This window comes from Dendropsophus ebraccatus, chromosome 3 (assembly GCF_027789765.1).
Source record: "Dendropsophus ebraccatus isolate aDenEbr1 chromosome 3, aDenEbr1.pat, whole genome shotgun sequence".
NCBI classification, from domain to species: Eukaryota; Metazoa; Chordata; class Amphibia; order Anura; family Hylidae; genus Dendropsophus; species Dendropsophus ebraccatus.
In genome coordinates, this window is record NC_091456.1 from 69874278 (window position 1) to 69894695 (window position 20418).

General features: G+C 42.1%; 1 protein-coding gene across 1 annotated transcript in view; it reads right to left on the reverse strand.

Annotated features, from left to right (window-relative positions):
- Positions 1-9054: 9054 nt before the first annotated feature.
- Positions 9055-20418, reverse strand: part of PSIP1 (PC4 and SRSF1 interacting protein 1) — a 40900-nt gene continuing 29536 nt past the window's right edge. The window contains exons 15-17 of the mRNA XM_069961981.1: positions 20013-20229; positions 16083-16182; positions 9055-11004 (exon numbers count right to left, since the gene is read on the reverse strand). Of these exons, the coding sequence (XP_069818082.1) occupies positions 10962-11004; positions 16083-16182; positions 20013-20229 (360 nt within the window). The 3' untranslated portion in view covers positions 9055-10961. The remainder of the gene's footprint in view (positions 11005-16082; positions 16183-20012; positions 20230-20418) is intronic.

A 20418-nucleotide genomic window follows, 5' to 3' on the forward strand; every position in this document is an offset into this window, starting at 1 on the left:
GCATATAGTGAGTGACATCCCTGTATACTGTGCATATAGTGAGTGACATCCCTGTATACTGTGCATATAGTGAGAGGCATCCCTGTATACTGTGCATATAGTGACATCCCTGTATACTGTGCATATAGTGAAATCCCTGTATACTGTGCATATACTGAGTGACATCCCTGTATACTGTGCATATACTAAGTGACATCCCTGTATACTGTGCATATAGTGACATCCCTGTATACTGTGCATATAGTGACATCCCTGTATACTGTGCATATACTAAGTGACATCCCGTATACTGTGCATATAGTGAGTGACATTCCTGTATACTGTGCATATACTGAGTGACATCCCTGTATACTGTGCATATAGTGAGTGACATCCCTGTATACTGTGCATATAGTGAGTGACATCCCTGTATACTGTGCATATAGTGAGTGACATCCCTGTATACTGTGCATATAGTGACATCCCTGTATACTGTGCATATAGTGACATCCCTGTATACTGTGCATATACTGAGTGACATCCCTGTATACTGTGCATATACTGAGTGACATCCCCGTATACTGTGCATATAGTGAGTGACATCCCTGTATACTGTGCATATAGTGAGTGACATCCCTGTATACTGTGCATATAGTGAGTGACATCCCTGTATACTGTGCATATAGTGACATCCCTGTATACTGTGCATATACTAAGTGACATCCCTGTATACTGTGCATATAGTGACATCCCTGTATACTGTGCATATAGTGAGTGACATCCCTGTATACTGTGCATATACTGAGTGACATCCCTGTATACTGTGCATATAGTGAGTGACATCCCTGTATACTGTGCATATAGTGACATCCCTGTATACTGTGCATATAGTGACATCCCCGTATACTGTGCATATACTGAGTGACATCCCTGTATACTGTGCATATACTGAGTGACATCCCTGTATACTGTGCATGTACTGAAGGACATCCCTGTATACTGTGCATATACTAAGTGACATCCCTGTATACTGTGCATATAGTGACATCCCTGTATACTGTGCATATACTAAGTGACATCCCTGTATACTGTGCATATACTAAGTGACATCCCTGTATACTGTGCATATACTGAGTGACATCCCTGTATACTGTGCATATACTGAGTGACATCCCTGTATACTGTGCATATACTGAGTGACATCCCTGTATACTGTGCATATACTGAGTGACATCCCCGTATACTGTGCATATAGTGAGTGACATCCCTGTATACTGTGCATATAGTGAGTGACATCCCTGTATACTGTGCATATAGTGAGTGACATCCCTGTATACTGTGCATATAGTGACATCCCTGTATACTGTGCATATACTAAGTGACATCCCTGTATACTGTGCATATAGTGACATCCCTGTATACTGTGCATATAGTGAGTGACATCCCTGTATACTGTGCATATACTGAGTGACATCCCTGTATACTGTGCATATAGTGAGTGACATCCCTGTATACTGTGCATATAGTGACATCCCTGTATACTGTGCATATAGTGACATCCCCGTATACTGTGCATATACTGAGTGACATCCCTGTATACTGTGCATATACTGAGTGACATCCCTGTATACTGTGCATGTACTGAAGGACATCCCTGTATACTGTGCATATACTAAGTGACATCCCTGTATACTGTGCATATAGTGACATCCCTGTATACTGTGCATATACTAAGTGACATCCCTGTATACTGTGCATATACTAAGTGACATCCCTGTATACTGTGCATATAGTGACATCCCTGTATACTGTGCATATACTAAGTGACATCCCTGTATACTGTGCATATAGTGACATCCCTGTATACTGTGCATATACTGAGTGACATCCCTGTATACTGTGCATATACTGAGTGACATCCCTGTATGTTATGACTATACTATGTGGGGGCTGGCTACACAGAGACCTATACTATTTGGGGGATACAAGAAGGGGGGAATAATATGTTGTGGCTATACTATGTGGGGGCTACAAAGGGGGATATACTATGTGGGTGCTACACAGTGGGAAGGGCTATACTATGTGGGGGGCCTATATTATGTGGGACTGCACAGGGCATCTATATTATGTGTGGGGGGCTATATGCCTGACTACTATTTGGAGGCACATATTGGGCCTGACTGCTTATGTAGGAGCACAGAGGGGGCACTGTTACTGTGTAAAGCAATGGGGACTATAAGGTTATGATGAGGTATAAGGTTAGGTTGGTGCTGGAGCGTGGAGCCTAAAGTGTTTGTCTCGCAGATTCTGGGGAGAAGAGTCATGGCTGGAGAAATCTTCATGATGGGCTGAGCCAGATGGAAAGAAAAGGAAAAAACAGACAGCTTTGACTATCAAAAAGTCACTTATGATTCATGTAGAGAAGACGCCTCCTGTAAGTCACTGGATGTAACTGCACAATCATGCTTAATCACTTCACACGTACAGGATCTGCAACAGATTTGATGCTGGGTTCTGTCATTGAGTAACAAAGCTATCTGCAGCATCAAATCCTGTGTGTGTGAACACACTCTTAAGGTCTGTAGATCCTTTGTATAGCTGCATCTCTACCTCTATTTGGTCACTGCTAGAGATGAGAGACCTTACAGTAAGTTTAGGTTCACATGAACCCAAATGCTCTGAACTTCATCTCTGGTCAATGCTGAGGTAGAATATTGCATTTTATATACTGGTGGTATAAAGGGGATATTATTAATAGACAGTACAGCAGTATTATCCAGTCACTGTATGATGGCAGTGGTCATGGTATTATTTGTCCTGTGTATACTCATTTTATTGGTAATACTTGTGTTCACGTAGTGGATTTATTCAGTGACAGCATAGTGGTATTAGTCATGTTGTAGTGATGATGGTAGTTGATGTATTATCTGTTACTTGTATACTGTAATAATGGTAGTATCAGTCTCTTTATAATAGATTGGCCAGTAACAGTAATGATGATATTCGCTTCCTGTATACTGGTGTTTTTTGGTAACTATAATAGCTATTTAGAGATATACAGTATTATCATGCATAGAAAATTGTCTTACCAGTGCTAACATTATACAGGAAATGTGTAATATTATTTTACATATCCTAACAATTTCCCTAGGACCCTACTTATATATATTATCACTGTTGTAGCCTGTTGTTGCATAATAGATAGATAGATAGATAGATAGATAGATAGATAGATAGATAGATAAATAGGTAGATAGATAGATAGATAGGAGATAGATAGATAGGAGATAGATAGATAGGAGATAGATAGATAAATAGATAGGAGATAGATAGATAGGAGATAGATAGATAGATAGATAGATAGATAGATAGATAGATAGTTCGATAGATAGATAGATAGATAGACTTGGCACCATTTCTGTCAATAAAAATGAGTTGCAATACAACACAACACGACCTAAGTGTGATATGGTATGTGGGCTGGAGGGGTGTGAGTGCCAGGGCTGATTTTCAGTCCCAGTCCGGCCCTGAATGCACGTGTGTTCTTAATCTGTGTGAATCAACAGCCGAAGACACATTGGTAAAGAAGAAAGATGTCCCCATGTCCAGCAACCCTCTGCATTAAAAAATGACATCATTATCTACAGTATCTGGGAAGAATTTCAAAATCTACATTTAACCCCTTAAGGTCAAAGCCAATTTTCGTTTTTGCGCTTTTGCTTTTTCCATTTTATGTTTAAAAGGCCATAGTGCTTGCATTTTTTCACCTAGAGACTTATATGAGCGCTTATTTTTTGCGAAACAAATTGTACTTTGCAATGACAGGCATTATTTTTCCATAAAATATGCTGCGAAACCGGAAAAAAATCATTTGCGCTGTCAAATTGAAAAAAGAAAAACGAATTTGTTTTGATTTCGGGGAGTTTTGCATTTACACCGTTCGTCCTATGAAAATGCACAGATAGTTAAAGGTATACAAAAATCTTTATTATGTTCACATGATAGATATAAAAGACAATTAAAATAATGTATGGGATAGAACACAGAGGTCAAAACTAGAGGGGGAGGAAGACATCAGTGTGGCATCACAATAATAGAAAAATAGATAAATAGATAAAGATGGAGTAACTGTGATTAAGATATAATGGAATACTACCATCTAGTGGTCATTAAATGTATAGTACAAAAAAGACTTCTAACACAGAGAAGTCATACTAAAGTATAATAACTCCAAGGACACATATAAATAGGTATCAGGGAAACTGTACCCCAAGGAGGGAAAAGCGTTTATCTAAGTAGGTGGATGAAATAATCAACCCACTAAGCCAAAGAGAAGGTAAAGTAAATTGACCATACACAAGATTACCTATACCACAGGACCAACACTGAAGTCTTACCCCCCGTCTAGCACAAAAGCCCGACGTACGTTTCGCTCACTTCATCAGGAGCTCCTTGATAAAGGCCCATGTTAGATAAAATAGGGCCGAAACGCGTTGCAATAACAATAAAGAACATATGCCTATTATGCCATCTACTTCTGGATGATTCCTGGCTGCACCGCTGTGTGCAAATTTATATACTTCTGCGCTCACTATACTCTGGTGTGGATTCGATTCCTGGTCCTGTAATCAGCTGATTACACATCTACATTCACCTATGTGTGAGATAGGCTTAAACGATCGCAAACGAATTTTCCGTACGATGTATCGTTCCGTCTAAACGCTGATCGTTATAAAAAAAACATTGTTCATTCAAAATTGTTAATCGTGCGATCGGGCGAATTATCGCTCCTAGTAAAAGTACCATAAGTGTGGTTACATTCCACAAAATCCTTGGGAACAGGTAGGTCTAACCTACCTTTCTGAATAGTGTAACAGTGCTGACACAATCTTGTCTTGACATCATGTGTGGTTTCTCCAACATACAACATCAGACAAGGACAGATGAGCAAGTACACCACCCAGTCTGAATTACAATTGAAGTAGTTTCTGGTGTCAAACTTTTTTCCAGTGTTGGGATGAGTAAATTGTTTACCCTTATGGTGCATTTACACAGACAGATTTATCTGACAGATTTTTAAAGCCAAAGCCAGAAATGGATTAGAAAAGAGGAGAAATCTCAGTGTTTTCTTTATTACCTGTTCTTTGTTTATAGTCTGTTCCTGGTTTTGGCTTCAAAAGTCTGTCAGATAAATCTGTCTGTGTAAACGCAGCATACATCATATATCAGCAGCTCACACAATTTAACCCCTTAAGTGGTTTTGCATTTATTCCTTCTCGTGTTTAAAAGGCCATAGCACTTGCATTTTTCCACCTAGAAACCCACATGAGCCCTTATTTTTTGCGTCACTAATTGTACATTGGAATGACAGGCTGAATTTCTGCATAAAGCACACTGCGAAACCAGGAAAAAATTCAATGTGTGGTGAAATTGAACAAAAAAACGCATTTCTTTTATTTGGGGGGTATTTGTTATTACACCATTCACCCTGGGGTAAAACTGACTTGTTATATATGTTCCTCAAGTCGTTACGATTGCAATGATATATAACATGTATAACTTTTATTGTATCTGATGGCCTGTAAAAAATTCAAACCATTGTTAACAAATATATGTTCCTTAAAATCGCTCCATTCCCAGGCTTATAACGCTTTTATCCTTTGGTATTTGGGGCTGTGTGGGGTGTAATTTTTTGCGCCATTATGTGTTCTTTCTATTGGTACCTTGATTGCGCATATGCAACTTTTTGATCACTTTTTATTTTTTCTGGATTTGATGCGACCAAAAATGCGCAATTTTGCACTTTGCAACATGTTTGTTTATTTATTTATAACATGGGAAAAGGAAGGTGATTCAAACTTTTATTAGGGGAGGGGGCTTTATACTAACAACACTTTTTTTTACACATATACTAAAAGCCCCCCCTGGGGGACTTCTAGTATATGCACTCTGATCTCTCATTGATCTATGCTGTATATAGCTATACAGCATAGATTGATGAGATCGGCACTTGATTGCTTTTGGCTGCTTCAGCCAAAAACAACCAAGTGCCGAGCCGGGGTCAGCGCCATTTTGGTGGAGACCCCGGCAGGTAATAGACACGGAGATCGCTCTTCCGGGACAACGTCCCGGAGAAGTGATCTCCGCCACTAGACACCAGGGAACGGCTGCATACGGTAATCGGATGCAGCTGTCAACTTTGACAACTGCTTCCAATTACTTAATTAGCTGGCACGGCGAACAGACCCTGCCCACTTATAGCCACGGTCCTGGGCTACACGTGGCACCCGAGATCGCAGCGGTTCAGAGCGGGGTCACCGCGCGGCCCCGCTCTGAACACCTCTTCCGGACATATGACGTACGGGTACGTCATATGTCCCTAAGAGGTTAAAGGGAATCTGTCAACTCCTGGGCCCTACCTAAGGTGCTGACAGTGTGCTGTAGCTGGCTGTCCCCAGTGAGCATGGTGCCTTTTTGGTAATTTTCTGTGCAGCGGGTAAGTACAATCTTATGACTCCTACTGTACTAAAGAGTCAACATAGCCTTAAATTATACAATAATGAGAAAACACAATAATGAGAAAAAGACATTTATTTAATTTCCATCAGGGGATTCAAACCAGAGAACTGCTGGCAGGTCTCTAGACAGGCAAGTTACCCCTAGACCACAGCTCCAAAACATTAGTGAGAAGAGATTCAACTATACCTGAGTGTTTCTTTCAGACATAAACTGCCTACAGAGGACTGATCTGCAATCTGACAGCTAAGCGAGCAGGAGGCCGGGCAGCATTCATTATTCATGTAGAGGGAGGAGGATGCATGCCAGAAAGTGGCACGAACAACTGCTCTGTGACTCTTTAGTACAGTAGGAGATATAAGATTGCACATAATACGCTGCACGGAAACTTACCAAAAAGGCACCATGCTCACTGGGGGGCTACCCGCTACAGCACACTGTCAACACCTTAGACAGGGCCCAGGAGCTGACAAATTCTCTTTAAGCAAGGGAAACACCGCACTACTTTGGGCCCTAAAAAGGTGGTAGTAATAGGATTCATGCTGATCACATCAGTTCTCACCAAATGATATTTAAAGTTTTTCACTCTCTTGTATGACATCAAGGGTCTAATGTGAAATTCTGGAATAATGGAAAAAATGTTAGAAATGATTGACCAATGTTTGTTTACAAAAGTAACAATGTCAGAATTAGAGTAGAATTATAAGTGGTGACACATGGAATTCTGTTGATTGTTTTACATTGAGTGGCAAGGCACAGTAATATAAGTCTCCTGGGATACCCCCTAAGAATTTTTTTGTCATGTCCTTGAGTGCCTCTTGTAACATGTCTGTTTTATCAATAATCCTCCTAGCACAGAGGAATTTGCTTTTCGTTAGATTCCTCTTAATGTTGGGTCGGTGGCTTGACTCAAGTTGAGCAATGTGTTGCAATCTGTTGGCTTAGTGTATCTCGCTTTCGAGAGACAGAAAGATATACATGCCATTTGAGCAAATTGTATATAAAAACAGGGGCTGCTCACAAATTCTGGGGATCCTGGTGTGTGCATCCTATTACACTATATACGTTGCATAATTATCTGCCAACTAGTCATTCACTTCTAATAAACCCGACCAATTAGGACTCTAGAGAATGTTTTGTGGTTGTACTCTTTTGTTATGCGTAATGCTGATGTACTCTGTATATTATTATTTTAATATATTCATTCACTTTAAAGTTTTGCATATGCAGCACGATTGCTGCGAGGGTAGCAAATTTAGACACTCATGCTTTACTTGTACTTATTTATTGTTTTCTGTACATTGTTTCGTTTTTGTACCTGGCAGGGGGCAGAATGAAGCAAACGTTAAGCCATTTGTGTTTCTTTTAACATGTTAGAGAGACACATTTGAAAAGTTGTTTTTTTTCGAGACAGGTACACTTTTATGCTGGTTTCACACATGGCAGTTTTAGTGCCAAAGCCATAAGTGGATTCAAATGGAATGGAAAATATAGGACTTGTTCTTTACTTTCCCATTGGATCCACTTCTTGTTTAGGCTTAGACCGCAGTGGCAGTAAAAACTGCCATGTGTGAAGCCAGCATAAAGGGTTATCCAGTATTAGAAAGTTTATAGCTGCTCTCTTCCAATACCAGTGCCATACCTGTCCTCAGCCTGTGTAGCATTGCCAGTCACTTCAACAAAGCTGAACTGCAACACGACACAAAAACTGAGGAGAAAAGCGGTGCAGTTTCTGGATCAAAGCAACACCATGTCAATAAAACTGTCTGCTGCACTTTACGAGCTTGGAATTAGAAAAACAGAAGCATTTTATGGAAGCACAGACTGAAATATGAAAGGTACCATGTGTCATTTTAAACTAACAGCTATCTAAACAGTGTCCGCAGTTTGGAATGTGAATTGCAGCTTTCAGATCCACTTTAAGTAGCAGCTGGCAGCCACTGAATATGGAGAAGCAATCTCCATACCTACTTATCCCCACAATGGATCTATCAGTCATTGGAAACTTAATGGGGGAGATTTAGCAAACATGGTGTAAAGTGAAACTGGCTCAGTTGCCCCTAGCAACCAATCAGATTCCACCTTTTATCCCTCACAGACTCTTTGGAAAATGGAAGGTAGAATCTGAGTGGTTGCTAGGGGCAACTGAGTCAAGTTTCACTTTACACCATGTTTGATAAATCTCCCCCAAGGGGTTTAATTTTATTTTTTTCTAGTTGTATAATGTTAAAACGAATGTAACGCCCTATTCACACATCCTGTTCCTGTCCGCAATTGCGGATCTGCAGAAAAATAGGACCAATCTATTTCAATAGACCCATACACACATCCGTGTTTTGTACTGGGCCGTAATCCGTTCCGCAAAAAAAAAAAGGTCAGGCCCTAGTACGGACAGTAACTGACACACCAATATAACTCTATGGGGTCCGTATTTTTTTACGGATGCAATACGGATGCAATACGGACTGAATTTGCGGATTGTTACTGACTAAAATTTGAGGATTGGAAAAATATACTGACGTGTGAATAAGGCATTAAACAAAGAAATGACCAGACCTATATATTCAAGATTTATTTAAGCTTTCAATACAAAAGCACAAAAAAATGTCAGGCACAGCATTATATTTACATAGCAGGCTTAATTTGCACAGTATATAACCATTTAAAAAAAAAAAAAAAAAAAAATGAACCAAAATTTGTATTAAAAATTGAACAAAAAGAAAGTTATGAATTTCATGTCCACTTTCCTAACAAGTTTCACTGCTATATAAAAAAATATATCAACATTTTAGTTGTCTGCACAAGTACAACATGGAATTATACAGAGAACAAGTATTAGGAGCTCTACGGAAAAGTCTCTCTAATAATAAAAAAAAAAACATTACAAAGACTAATAAACTAATGATCCATACAAGGAGGAAGAATTAGAGCATTAAGAGCTAACTCTTGTCGTAACTGTGTCGTAATGTTATAACTGTATACATGTAAATATCTGCATTGATAAACACTAACATCCTGTGGGGCAGCAGAGATATTAAAAGCTTCCAGAATCCTGCTTTTTATGTGGAGTAATAGTCCTTTAATACTGCACATGATGTTCAAGAATATACAGCATTATGACAAATAAAGAACATGTCATGTGGCGCATGAGCGAGAACACTATCTCAGCATAAGAAAGAACAAAAAAGGGAAAAAAAATTACAAGAAAGAAAAGGTACAGGTTGTTACATATATAAAAGTAGATATTCGCATACGTATTTTAGCACAAGTTCTAGCATCACATTTTCTTTCCCATCCAATGTTCTATTTGAAACTCTAATTTTTCAATGTGAAATCACTTATTAAATATATGCTGGTCAATAGAATGTTACTATGAAATCAGTTTGGAAACAAAAGAACTTTGAACTACCAGTAACAGCTTTGGATGTAAAATGGGGAAAAACGGAATGTAAGCAGCAATGTGTGCAGTTTATAATAATTTACACCAGGCGACTCATTAAAAAACAAAACAACTATGTATGTATGTATGTATATATATATATGTATGTATGTATGTCAAAGCATACACACACTTTTTGTTTTCGTTGTACTAGGTGCCTTCATACAGCTCTATATGTAAAACTGCCATAGATGCCTGGGTTATTTCACCTAACAAATTGAACACTATATAACCTTGCATGTTTCTCTTATGCTTCTCTTTTCTAATAATAACAGTCCATTTAATCATTGTTAGATATACTTACTTTTAATATTGTCTGCAAAGATCTGTAGCTTGTGTCCAACAGGTATAAATCAAATTAGTCCATGTTTTATGGCAACATTCCCAGGCAAATCTGACTGATAGGCCATCAGTAGCAGATTTGGTGGAATGCTGGCAGCCCTGCCCGTTTGCTGTTTTGCAGGGCTGCTGTGGCCAGATCTACACTGTGGACAGAGCAGGAAGTAGTTGTAACTCCGTATGACCACTGTGCAGTAAACGGAGCCAACAGCCCAGCTGCCTTTCAATTCAACGGCCATTAGGGCAACAAATTTAGCTAAATGTTTTCATAGCCTAGATCCTGCTGTGGAAGTCCCGCAGAACAGATAATCGGCCATGGGTGCTAGGAGTCCGTGTCCCACTGATTTGGATGATAGGCCATCAATTTTGCCTGAAAAACTATTTAAACCACAGAAAGTAATGGCATATAGAATGGATTGGATTAAGAGTGTACATGTACATAAATTCTGTTAGAAAAAGTTCCAGGAAGGCAGCTTAACTGTATAAACTATAACAGCTGAAACACACTAGGTAAAACGACAAGAACATTTTCAAATAAAATAGTGTTTTGCCTTCACTGAACAATGTCTTTCATTCCAAACACCAAAATACTGCAGATACAAAATGACTTAAAACACTGCGCAGTCTAAAAATGTCAGTTGTCAAACTGCCACAAAGTTCTCCCAAAACGGTGCATCATCTTCTTCATCTAGTTGTCAGAGTCATCACTGGTGTGCTTACCGATCTCCGTACTGGCCACAGAAAAGTAACAAGGAAACAAATTCAGAAAGTTAGATTTATACTGTGAGCCATCATTACTTAAAATTATGAATACTTAAGTTGTGATAATAGGAAATCCTCTTTATCATTTATAAGCAAGATTGGTGGTCGCGAGCTACAGATCATAACAGGGATTTTGTGTTCCATTGTTTAAATGATGTGATGACAGAGCATATAGGTCTCTAAATGTGAATACACAAAAAAACAAACAAACAAAAAAAAAAAACATCCTTTAACCCCTTCAGCCCTGGTCCACAAAATGCCTTAAAGCGACTGAACCTACAATCTGACCCCCAAAACCGCTTGTACCTTTAGATAGCTGCTTTTAATCTGTCCTGGGGTCCATTCGGCATTATCCTAAAAAAAACTACTTTTAAAATTGCAGGCTTGTGTCAAATTGGAGTATAACACCTTTCCGTCCCTCCTCCCCGCCTTCATCATCATTAGGAACGCACCTAGAACAATTTCTCCTATTCATCACCTGTGTGAACACTGCACATGTGCTGATCGTTAAAGGCACCTGTGCAGTGTTCAGACAGGTGACGAATAGGAAAAATCCTGCATGGGGGCATTCCTAATAATGAGGAGGGGGGCGGAGGGGCGACAGACACTCTAGGCCACGCCAATTTGACACAGAGCTGCAAGTTTAAAAGTTGTTTTTTTAAGGACAATAACTGCATCACCTGCCGAACGGACCCCAGGACAGATCTTGGATTAAAAGCAGCTATCCCAAGGTACAAGCTGTTTTTTTTTTTTTTTAACCTGACCTGTCTCACTGTGGTTATAGTTCTGTGATGCTTCAACTTAGCAATTCTGAGACTTTTTTCATGACATACTGTACTTATATACATATAATATTTTTGTGAAAAATGCCAACATTTCATGAAAAAAAAAAAAAAACAACGCAAAATTTGTATATTTCTAACTTTGAATTTTCTGTGGTCACCATGTGGGTTTAATAGTTAAAATTTTATTGCCAGCACACTGCAATACTTTTTAAATTTTCTACATTTATTATTGCATTTGGGGCTATAGGCATTATGTGTGTATTGTGCTTTATTTCTATTTTCATTTGTGTGTTTGTTTGTTTTTTACATTATGTATTTTATGATCTCCAACCACTTCTGTATTCCACAAAGTGATCATCTAAACTCAGGTATGATCATACCAAAGTTGATCATCAAAATTTATTTTAATATACCACACATTAAAGAGGGTTAAAACAAGGCCTATGGCTTCTCCTGGCTTGCTTGTTTTAATAAATACTTGCATTCCCCATAAAAAAGATTATTTTTTCTATAGTTCTGTTTGACATTTATCTGCATACTACAAATATGGCAATATTTACATAATCTTACTTTAAACTTTGATGTGATTAGGCATCAGATGGTGAGGACATGCCCCTTCTAGTAAACCACAGTTCATTATAGTGATGTCACGATACCAGAATTTTGAGTTCGATACCAATACTTGATTTTTTAGTTCGATACTCAATACCAGTTCGATACCTCGAAAAAAAATACAACCCCCCCCTTATAAGATCAGCACCCTCCTCTCCTGACATCCTCTGTGCTGTTGTGACGTCCCCTATAGATCAGCACACTCCTCTCCTGACATCCTCTGTGCTGCTGTGACCTCCCCATAGATCAGCACACTCCTCTCCTGACATCCTCTGTGCTGCTGTGACCTCCTCTATAGATCAGCACACTCCTTTCCTGACATCCTCTGTGCTGCTGTGACCTCTCATAAGATCAGCACACTCCTTCCTCTCCTGACATCCTCTGTGCTGCTGTGACCTCCCCTATAGATCACCACCCTCCTCTCCTGACATCCTCTGTGCTGCTGGGACGCTGGGACCTCCCCTATAAGATCAGACCCCTCCTCTCCTGACATCCTCTGTGCTGCTGTGACCTCCTCTATCGATCAGCACACTCCTTTCCTGACATCCTCTGTGCTGTTGTGACGTCCCCTATAGATCAGCACCCTCCTCTCCTGACATCCTCTGTGCTGCTGTGTCCTCCCCTATAAGATCAGACCCCTCCTCTCCTGACATCCTCTGTGCTGCTGTGACCTCCTCTATAGATCAGCACACTCCTTTCCTGACATCCTCTGTGCTGTTGTGACGTCCCCTATAGATCAGCACACTCCTCTCCTGACATCCTCTGTGCTGCTGTGACCTCCCCATAGATCAGCACACTCCTCTCCTGACATCCTCTGTGCTGCTGTGACCTCCCCATAGATCAGCACCCTCCTCTCCTGACATCCTCTGTGCTGCTGTGACCTCCCCATAGATCAGCACACTCCTCTCCTGACATCCTCTGTGCTGCTGTGATCTCCCCATAGATCAGCACACTCCTCTCCTGACATCCTCTGTGCTGCTGTGACCTCCTCTATAGATCAGCACACTCCTTTCCTGACATCCTCTGTGCTGCTGTGACCTCTCATAAGATCAGCACACTCCTTCCTCTCCTGACATCCTCTGTGCTGCTGTGACCTCCTCTATCGATCAGCACACTCCTCTCCTGACATCCTCTGTGCTGCTGTGACCTCCCCTATCGATCAGCACACTCCTCTCCTGACATCCTCTGTGCTGCTGTGACCTCCCCTATAAGATCAGCACCCTCATCTCCTGACATTCTCTGTGCTGCTGTGACGCTATGACCTCCCCTATAAGATCAGCCCCCTCCTCTCCTGACATTCTCTGTGCTGCTGTGACGCTGTGACCTCCCCTATAAGATCAGCCCCCTCCTCTCCTGACATCCTCTGTGCTGCTGTGACCTCCCCTATAAGATCAGCCCCCTCCTCTCCTGACATCCTCTGTGCAGCAAGGGACCAAACATTGTGTTTATTGGGGACAGCATGGGGGGGGGGGGGGGGGCAGTAGTGGGCAGATTGACGGGGGGGATCCAGGTTGGGTGAACAGTCCAGGGCCCAGGGTACATTTAATCCGCCACTGAGTACAGACTACAACCCCCACACTGCAGGGAGCTGGTGAAGGCTGCCAGGTCTGGACAGACAAGAGAGGGTTACTCTGCCTGGCAGGTCAGTTCCTGTCAGAGGGCAGGGGTTTAAGGGCAGGAATGTTAGGGGCACACTAGAGGGCAGGGATGTGGGGGGCACACCAGAGGGCAGGGATGTGGGGGGGGGGGCACACCCGAGGGCAGGGATGTGGGGGGGGGGCACACTAGAGGGCAGGGATGTGGGGGGGGGCACACTAGAGGGCAGGGATGTGGGGGGGGGGCACACTAGAGGGCAGGGATGTGGGGGGGGCACACTGGAGGGCAGGGATGTGTGGGGGGGGGCACACCAGAGTGCAGGGATGTGGGGGGGGGGGCACACCAGAGGGCAGGGATGTGGGGGGGGGGCACACCAGAGGGCAGGGATGTGGGGGGGGGGCACACTAGAGGGCAGGGATGTGTGGGGGGGGGCACACTAGAGGGCAGGGATGTGTGGGGGGGGGCACACCAGAGGGCAGGGATGTGTGGGGGGGGGGGCACACCAGAGGGCAGGGATGTGGGGGGGGGGGCACACCAGAGGGCAGGGATGTTTGCAATGTCTGCACACATCCCCTGCTCTCACTCACTGCGGTACCACTCAAAGCATGAGGCTTGTCAAAGCAGAGGGGAGGGGGGATTTGTAAAGGGAGTTTAAGGTGGAACAGACAGCCTGAACCTCGGCCAGCAGGAAGATTAACCTTTGCTGCTGGCCAAGATTCAGGCGGTCTGTTCCACCTTAAATTAGCTCCCTTTACAAATCCCCCCTCCCCTCAACTCCGGGAAGCTCCCAGCTGTCAGGTCTCCGTTCCTCCGTGCATATTCATGTGTGCACACTCAGGCCGGTCAGGAAGCGCAGCCACCGAGAGTGTGCACACATGAATATGCATAGGAACAGCTCTGCAGATGGACGGCTGCATGACAGGGGGGACAGGAGGCTGCGGTGTGACGGGCTGCGGGTCATTAGCAGCGGGGGTCTGTTACACATAGTAGCCGACCCCCACTGCTTCTGGAGAGGCTCAGGATGGGTCAGAGGCCGCTGTCAGTTGTGACAGCGGCATCTGCACAGTTATATAGCCGGCACATGCGATCGCTGTGTGCCGGCTATAACTTCTCACTGCAGTGAGCGGAGGAAGGGGCGGGCGGAGGAGGAGGAAGTGACGCCAGGGGGCAGAGGGCAGCACACAGAGAACATGGCCGGCGCTTAGCTAGCCGCCGGCCATGTCACTGCTCTATACTTTATATTAAGCTGCGTTATTAGGCAGCTTAATATAAAGTATCGATACCAGGAAATCCTGGTACCGAATCGTTTTTTGGCCCGAAATATCGATAGTAGTATCGATATTTCGGTGCATCGTGCATCCCTAGTTCATTATTCAAACATTTTTAGTAAGAAAAATTATGGACTCCAGAATAGTTTTTTTCTGGGGAAGACAAGGTCAGAAGAGGCCACAGGACCTCTGTAAAGTCCAAGAGTTTTTTTCAAGAAACTGTTGTGTGTTAGGGGTACTAACTCTCATTAAGGAGAATTTGTCATAAAGACCTATGGAGACCATTGCTGTTCCATTGGGAAATCCGAGAATAAAGGATATGCAAAATAGCTCTCACACCTCTTGAGCAAAGAGATGTCCCGTCAAGTCTCAATCTAGGAGTCTTAAAACATGGACTAGAGATTTTATGCAAAACCAATCAATCTCTCCAAAAGGAAAGATTTCCCATTTGCAAATATATTTGCATATCTCCATATCCTTTCTTCCAAGAAACAGTTAAAATCCATTGTAAGAAGTTAGCTACTTGGACAATGGCCCAATTTCAGCACTGAAATTTAAAAAGACAAAGCTACATCAAATCTGCCATGTCTGAGTATGCATAAAAAAGCACATTCAAGATCTGGTGGTGTTTCAGCAGAAGCAGACTCTGTATGTAAGGAAGTGATTGGGTGCAGTCCCATGCAAAGACTTACAGTATGTATGGAGCTGGGCTACTGTTAACTGCCAGTTCATTATAAGTGCTTTGCATCAGAAAATGGTGTTGTGATACTACAAATAGCTTCTTACCGTTTAGTACTTTTGTCCTCCTTATCATTTTCCTCACTACTGTCTCCATTCTGTTGCACTTGTTCATGTGTTTCCCGGCCGCCATTTACAGCTTTTGTATCTGGAGAATAAAACAACATTTTGAACATTTATTAGCCAAGTACTTTCTCCTTTCTACACTTCTCTTACACTGTGTGCTACCACAGCATTTCCACATCTTGCTAAAAATATGCTGTTTTCTAAGACATGGGCCATCTTCCTGTATTAACCCGTTCACTCCTCAGCCACTTCTCATTTTTGCACTTTTGTTTTTTTCCTTCTAACGCTTAGGCCATATTGCTTGCATTTTTTCACCTACAGACCCACGTGAGCCCTTACAGTATATCTTGCGACACTAGTTATACTGTGCAATGACAGATTTAAATTTTTCCCTAAAATATGATGCAAAACCAGTAAAAAATTATTTGCGTCAGGAAATGGAAAATACTGCCTTTTCTCCCGTTCCCAATTGCAGGGGGTTCCGTGTACACAGTTTGGCCTATGGTAAAACTGATATGTTATCTATGTTCCTCAAGTCAGTACAATTACAACGATAGCCATCTTAAATAACTTTTAGAGAAACAGATCACTGGGAGACCAGCCAAAGATAAGATTGCCGTCTGCTAGTGAAATCCTAGCCAGATATCGCTCCGGGAAGGACCCAGCCAAGAGGTGGCTCCCCTACTTATAGGGCCACTTAATATGGTGGTTTCCCTACAGGAGCCACCCCTTGGCTGGGTCCTTCGCGGAGGCATATCTGGCTAGTCCTTCACAAGTATTCTGGTGATATAACAATGATCAACCCCTGATGCAGGAACACCTGGTTCCTACTTGTAAATAGGAGGCACAGAGTAATGGGGTAGTTAAAACTAAATTTTATATTTATTTATTATGGGGCAAATGGTGTAAAATTCAATACTGTAGCCATATAGTTTTGGGTATATGTAGTGGAAAAACTAAAATTCCTAGAAAAGTGTCTCTCCAACTGGACTGACAAGTATGAGGCTGCCTATATGGCTGAAGTGGTGGTTTATGCCTTGTTTGAAGGGCTGAGGGCAATGGTGACAAGAGGGAGCATAGCACAAGTGTTTTCTTAAGCCCTGCTGGGAGGAACGCTGAGGATTGTGGCTTGGATATAATCTTGTCCAAATGGGCCCCCAAGAGGCAGGACTTGGCAAAAGCTAGAGCTGTTACAGAGTGCTTGGAAGGTGTGTCCCCCAACCAGGATGAGAGCCAAACTAATCTGCTCTCCAATATGGGGCAGTCTACGGAAGCAAATGAGTGTTAATTAGTGAGATCAGCACTCTTTTGCAGTGCATTCAGGGTATGGCCCTTAGGGCCAGTTCACACTGAGCAAAAATGGCATAAATAACCTGCCATGCTCAGTGTCTGAATGTGAGGGCGTGTGCGCCTTCGATCCAAACACTCTCCTCTCAAAGAATTGACATGTTAATTCTTTGAGCTGAGGGAGGAGAAAAACAGCACGTCCAGAAGATGGAGTTGAATATTTAATGACTCACCAGTGTGCAACATTTCGGCTGTATAAGCCTTTCTCACTGCTTGAGAAAGGCTTTTACAGCCGAAACGTCGCGCACTGGTGAGTCATTAAATATTCAACTCCCATCTTCTGGACGTGCCGTTTCTTCCTTGTTTGTCAGCACAATACCAGTTACAAAAGAATCACTGAAAGTTTCATACAAGGGTACAGAAATTACGGAACCGAGTTCCTTAAGAACTCTTGGGTGCAATTTATCAGGCCCTGGAGCTTTGCTTACATTCAGTTTACTTAAGTCTTGGACCATATCTACATTAAGCCAGTTCAGAACATTAAAGGGGTTATCCAGCGCTACAAAAAACATGGACACTTTTCCCCCTACTGTTGTCTCCAGTTCAGGTGCGGTTTGCAATTAAGCCCCATTTACTTCAATGGAATAGAGTTTCAAAACCCCACCCAAACTGGAGACAACAGTAGGGGGAAAGTGGCCATGTTTTTGTAGCGCTGGATAACCCCTTTAAACGTGTTACCAGCACTGAGCCGCCCACCTCAGCTCCCTCCTCTTCTTTTGTATATAGAGCTGAAGAACCCATTCAGTAAGGGTACTATTACACTAACGATAATCGGTCAGTGTAATAAATACAACGATCAGCCGATGACAAAGATCATCAGCTGATCGTTGATATAGGTTAGAACCTATATTTGTCTGGCGTCGACTGCGCACCGCTACGTGTGATAGCGGTGAGCGGCCGGTGACTGACGATATACATTACCTATCCACGCTCCAGGGCTGCTCCTGCGGTCCGGTTCTCCACGGGTCCCGCGTGCTCTAGCTTAAGAGAGGCCTGTCAGCTGACAGGCCGCTCAGCCAATCACAGGTCGCGGCAGTCCCGGACTGTGATTGGCTGAGCGGCCTGTCAGCTGACAGGCCTCTCTGAAGCTAGAGCACGCGGGACCCGGGGAGAACCGGACCGCAGGAGCAGCCCTGGAGCATGGATAGGTAAAGTAAATAGTTTAAGCAAGGGCTACAAGGACATGTTAAGTGATTATCGGGCCGTGTAATAGGCCCAGTAAACAAGCGCCGATCTAGCAGATCAGCACTCGTTTACTGGTATTATCAGGCCCCCATCGGCCCGTGTAATACCACCCTTACTCAGCTTTCTCTTGATCCCCAGTAATTATCGTAACTTCCATCACCATTATTTAAGTTCTACATTCTCTGACCTTGGTTTTTGTTGCATTTATATTTGAAGAATTTTGGATACCTGCCATTCATTTTGAGTTTCAGCTGCTTTTATAACCTTGTTTCAGCTACAGCTGACCCCTTCGATTTGTATTTGGTTAATGTTTTTTAAACCATTCAGTTTTTAAACCATTTTAAACCTTCAGTTGCAAGCCATACAGGATTTGATTTTAATTTTATTTTAAATTGGAGTTTGTTACCCATAGGAAAAAAAATTGCAGTACCGCTTTGTGGTTTTAGCTGAACCGTGGCCCTAATCTATATCTGGATAGTTAAAGTTTCCCATCATCACTACTGTCCCCTCTCGGGCAGCCCGCTCTATTAGTGTGTGCAGCTGACCATCAATCACCTCAGTAATGTTGGGAGGTCTATAGTTTACAGCAAATTATCTCATTGTGAGGATGTGAAATCATTGTGGATAGAACAATCGCCCACTATTAATTCTTTTACAATCACTTCCATATAATTTCTAACATAAAGACATTCTCCTCCTCCCTTCCTGCTCACCCTGTCCCTTCGAAACAATCTAAAACCTGGAATATTTACAGCCCAGTTATGTGAGGAGTCCAGTTACATCTCAGTGACATCAACTACCTCAATGTGTTCCTCCAGTGCTAGCTAGACTTCTGGCATTAGTGTACATTTTAGGTTGCCATCTAATGTAACACGTTAAATATCAGAAATGTGGTTTATTAAAATTGTGGGTTCAATCTTGTTATCTACTATTCTTATCACACCTGGACTGGGGACAAAAGTGGTGCTGTCTCTGGTAAAAGTGGCCATGTTTTTGTACAGCTGGATAACCCCTTTAACCCCTTAAGCGTCTGCAGTCTTTCCTGTGATGCGCATGGCACAAGCAGTATTAAAAAGAATACAACCTTGGAGGTACTTTCTTTCAACTATGAACCTAGTTCACTAGAATTATTCTTAACGGACATCCGCCTGTATTCTGTTTGTTCCCACAAGGAAAACGACACCTGGGTCATCCACAGATTTGTGATTGAATTGCTAACATTTTACAAAGCTAGATTTCTTGCATTGAATAACAAGGATGTAAAGACATCAAGCACACACAATAACTGCATGCTGTGCACGTGTCTTTGCAGAAACACATTGAAATATCAAGGAGCAAATCACATATGTTGTTTTAGGGTAAAGAATTTAAAAAGATTACCAGAGGATTGTTCTTTTTCCACTTTTTTATGAGGTCCCCTCTTCCCAGGCTCCTTGCCTTTATTGGCATCCTCCTGTTGTCGCTGCTCTGCTAAAGACTTATTAAGAACTTGGGTTATTACAGAGTCTCCTTCACCAACAAGGAACATGTTTTTGAACTTATTGTAAAGCATTGTGGCTTTTTCCATCACGACCTGGCTGGCTTTAAACCGTCGAATCTGCAAAAACACAAATCAAACAGCCTTTTCAGTATAAGTAATCATTATTTTATTTCATGAAAATCAATTTAGGCATTAAGGACCAGGCTGTAAAAGTATGTAAAAATTCTATAAAAACAAATTAAATTGAGATTATACCTAACAGTAGAAAAGCAGTATGCAATATATAAATATTAAAAAAAAAAAAAA